The sequence below is a fragment of the Porites lutea genome, chromosome 10 (assembly GCF_958299795.1).
Source record: "Porites lutea chromosome 10, jaPorLute2.1, whole genome shotgun sequence".
NCBI classification, from domain to species: domain Eukaryota; kingdom Metazoa; phylum Cnidaria; class Anthozoa; order Scleractinia; family Poritidae; genus Porites; species Porites lutea.
Window position 1 is genome coordinate 27,495,805 of NC_133210.1, and position 4,178 is coordinate 27,499,982.

A 4,178-nucleotide genomic window follows, 5' to 3' on the forward strand; every position below is an offset into this window, starting at 1 on the left:
AAGTAACGCATAAGTGAACACCACTTTTCCACCTTCATGTTGTCACATTTCTGTATTTTATTTGCAACACAATTGATCAGAGACTATTGATATATGTTTTTATTAAAAGAAGTTGCAGCTTTGTTGATTTTCGTTGATTGCGTTCAGAAGGAAGCAGAAGTCTGTTTAAAAGTGAGAACATCATAAACTTATCGAAAGACTTGGACGTTCACGACGGTCACCGATCCGCTTCAGCTGCTAATTTTATTAAGTGTACTGATCATCGTTTCACAGAAAAATCCCTTTGCAAGTTGAAGTTAATGACTGTTCGAGAAGAAGCATCCTAGAAAGGTTCATGCAGTGTTGACTCAATATAACAGAATTAGTTTTGTGTCAGAAGCTTGCAAGTTTGTTAAGCCTTTATTTCCTTACCATTAATGTCGTCATTTACCCCTAAAGCATACACTGCAGATACTGACTAGTGACAAAACAAGTCACAAATAGAGAAGTAATTCCGTGGCGTTCATTCTCTGTTTATTCATTACAGCCTTGAACTTTAAAGTTTCTAAACTAACAACCGTAGATACTCGAATTTCAGGAAGTCTGCTTACCGGCGTCACTGGGCGATCCAAATGTATGGCTATACATAAATGACGAATGTGTACATCAAGAACCAGGGATAATACTAAGGTACCCAATTTCTCCTCCTTTGATTTGAGACAAATTAAGACTTGGAAAACCGAACAGTTAGCATGGCATTGGAGATATTGAAGCTCTTTCCCATCTGCCTCAGAAGTGAGACATGTACAAGATTAGTGGGCGCTGGTTTGGGTGCGATGTGTTATGCAGTAATTAAATATATTTACATTGAATGACGTCAACGTCTGAGCTGGAATCACGCGATATTTAGGAGAGAAACAACGGATCATTATTGAAAGCTATTCAACTGTGCACACAACGTTATGTGATATTATGCTAAGGAAAGAGTAATTTCAAGTGGCACACTTTTCAGATATTGGCCAGTGGGGGTAGCAGTGTATCATTATACCCATAAAAAATTCGCCGTAATACCTCAAGTTCTCCCAAACACCGAGAGCAATAAGAAATGTAATACCACACGGTACACTTGTTTTGTTTTTTGATCATTGCAAATGCCATACAGCTTTTTAAAATCCTATATAAAACATAACACAAACCTGCTCATGAAGGGCGGTTAAGGTCTCAAGAAAATGAAGTGAATGACAAGGGCGGGCGGAGGGGGGGGTACTCTCTCAGGTGGGGGGGGGGGGTGGTACCCTCTCAGGTATATGCAGCTCCAGCAGGGTATGGCAGATGTTTTTAGCCTTTTAGGCTTTTGTGAAATTGCGAAAAGATTTTAGAAAATTTTGGTCTTTAATACGGAATGGTTTACTCTAAAATTAGACGTGTATTGTTAGGAACCCAAGCATTTCTCTTCTATTCGACATCTCGGGCAGAAGTTGACTGTGATCAATTTGAAGCTCTTCTGCAAAGTGGTAACAAATCAATCAGCTACAGGAAAGCTAAGAAAATGCATCAACGAGCCCATTCTGTAACTGTATGGTAAGAAACAGGGCATTAAATTTTGAGTAAGGTCTGGAATACAGTCGAAAAAATCTCATAATTAGCGTGAACTCGTCGATCTGACCTAATCTCCGTTTTCCAGTTACAGGTAAAAAATATTTGTTGATTTAGTGATGATATTTTAGGTTTTGGTTTTGTAGCCTTTTTGCCTCATTTTTGTAATTAAAGGTAATCCGGGGGGTTCCGGCCCGTCAGGGGGGTGTTCCGGGGTATTCCAGTGTGTCCTAAGGGTGTTCCGGGCCTTTTCCTGGTTTTACATACACCCATTGTACTCTGAGCCTAGTAGTTTACCCCATTTTGTATTACAATGTAAAACCGTGTGGTAGTAATTAATTTCGCGAATAAAGTAGACCAAGTATTTTTCGAGACTCCACTGTCCTTTCTATTAAAATGCAACGGTACAAATAACACACATGTCTAGGAACTTTTTATGCAACATGGTTATTCAAACAGCATTGCAAAAAATCCTTATCTCGCGGGAAAAACATAAAACCTTATCTTTAGCCAATCAGAACAGAGCTTTTCATAGTTATTGTTTCTGAACCAGTCAGAAAAATGTCCAGATCAGTTTGTTTTTTACTTGTGATCTGAGACTAAATTACTGTATCATGGAAGGATAATAGAAAGAAACATAAGCGGCTAAAGGTCTAAATTATTGTTTATTTACAAAAAAAAACACTCAATTTCTTTTTAAACATGACCATGTTGTCCCCCTTTTAAATACTGCAAAAGTCTTACGTATCCAGCAAAAGGAAGATACAGTTAAAATTTGTACAGATTGTATACATGACAATTTTCTTGATCCGGATTACTCTCCGATAGAGTTTTCATTATCTAAAAAGTCGTATTGTGTCAATGACAGACTAAAAACGAATTTAACCAAAATAGGTTCAAATGCTGAAGAACAATGAAAACTTGAAGAAAGCTGTCTGAGTTAGATGACACCAAAATTTAAAAATGTGTCTTTGTTCACTGTAGTAAGTTTACAGAGAGACTGTACGATTCTCCACTATCGAAATTTTATGTACACTACAGTATTGTGGCTCAAGCTTCAGAGACTTTTTACAGGAACGTCCACCATTTGTTCAGTCAACTGGATCGTCTGAGCTTGTGCTCGGCGGCTCCAAATCAGTTGGTGGTGGTGTCAGCATCGGACGAAAGACAGAATATCCCGGCATGCCTGGTGGGGGCGGTACTGTGACGGGGTATCTCCACAGGGAGGGGGAGGGGATGTGATCTTGAGCCTGACCTTGAGGGGAGAGGTTTGGACGGACATGGAAGCCAGGATTGGGTCCATGGGCCATAGGAATAAAAGCTCGCACTAACAATGTACTAGCTGTAAAGAAATAAGGTTCGGAAATCAACATGGTGATAGTATTGTACGTGGAAACTTTTCAGACAGAAATGTTGCTTTGCAAAAGACTGGATTTGCCCGATTGAAATAAATTGGCCTGAATCCTGACTGACCATTCTAATCCATAATATTTCTCTGCTTTCAAACGCCATTGATAAATCTGATTCGCTTGTACGTTTTGTGGCTAATTTTGAGAGAATATACCGTCGAATACCCTTATGTAATTATAAAACGATCTACATTGAAAAAGAAATCCTACAAGCCGAGAAAGCTTTACTAAGAATTCCTTTCGGGAGAAAAAACCAACCACGTGTCATTGTTCTATTTCTATGCTCACATAGGAGTTGTAAACTTCGCAATTTTAATTAAGATGTCTTAAGAATCCATACCAGGTGAAGCGGAGGGCGCTGGAACCGCAACAGTAAATGGCGCGTCCTGACAACTGGGGCGAGTGTCTAAGGTAGGACTGCTGCTGGACACTTGCTTTGGTTGTACATGAGGATCTTTAACCAATTCAGTCTGAACAAATGAAAGTGAGACGAGAACGAGTGATGATACAAACTGACAAAACCTACAACAATTTAATCTTTTAGGCGTCAATCATGAGTGCATGAAACAGATGTTCTGGGTTTTGATTTTGTGGATCACCAACGATTTATAAAGCAATGCTATTTTATTTCAAATGTGCTTGGTGCGATATGACCGTCAAAAACGGTCTATTGCAGATGATAAAACATATGCACCAATACAGAGATGACAAGCATCTTTGTATGTGAACTTTCTGTACAGGAAATCAACTAATAGAGGGTTAGTTAATTCCTTACAGATTTATCGTCATGATGCATGCTTATCTGGAGTTGGCCTAATAAATCACCACCCTCCCTCCCCAAGGGAATGTAACATATACCTCATTTCCACGGTTAAAGGTGTGGTTTATAAGCCGATGTAGAGTCTAGAATAAGGTATATTACAATATTTACAATCTTTCATCAGCGGTAAGAAGAACTGGATATTCCGGTTCACAGGTTTTCTTGGATATATAGGGTGGGATCTTAGGTGTTTTTTCTAGACCAGGGCGGCAAATGGTCTGGTGAAGACTAAGGGAACCAGGGACAAAACTGCACACCCCTTCCCCCCTTAAATAATCATAGAACCCCACCCTGGATAAAAAACCCAATGTTATTAGACAATATCTAAACTGTAAAACCTCTCTTGATGGTGATGAGGCTTGTAAGCTTATACA

At 39.2% G+C, this 4,178-nt stretch overlaps 1 protein-coding gene across 5 annotated transcripts in view; it reads right to left on the minus strand.

Annotated features, from left to right (window-relative positions):
* Positions 1-2,065: 2,065 nt before the first annotated feature.
* The window catches only part of LOC140949898 (uncharacterized), a 35,036-nt gene continuing 32,923 nt past the window's right edge, over positions 2,066-4,178 (minus strand). For all 5 annotated transcript variants that reach the window (XM_073399044.1, XM_073399043.1, XM_073399046.1 and 2 more), the window contains 2 exons: positions 3,325-3,454; positions 2,066-2,917 (listed from right to left, as the gene is read on the minus strand). In XM_073399044.1, coding sequence (XP_073255145.1) covers positions 2,667-2,917; positions 3,325-3,454 — 381 coding nt within the window. In that variant the 3' untranslated portion in view covers positions 2,066-2,666. The remainder of the gene's footprint in view (positions 2,918-3,324; positions 3,455-4,178) is intronic.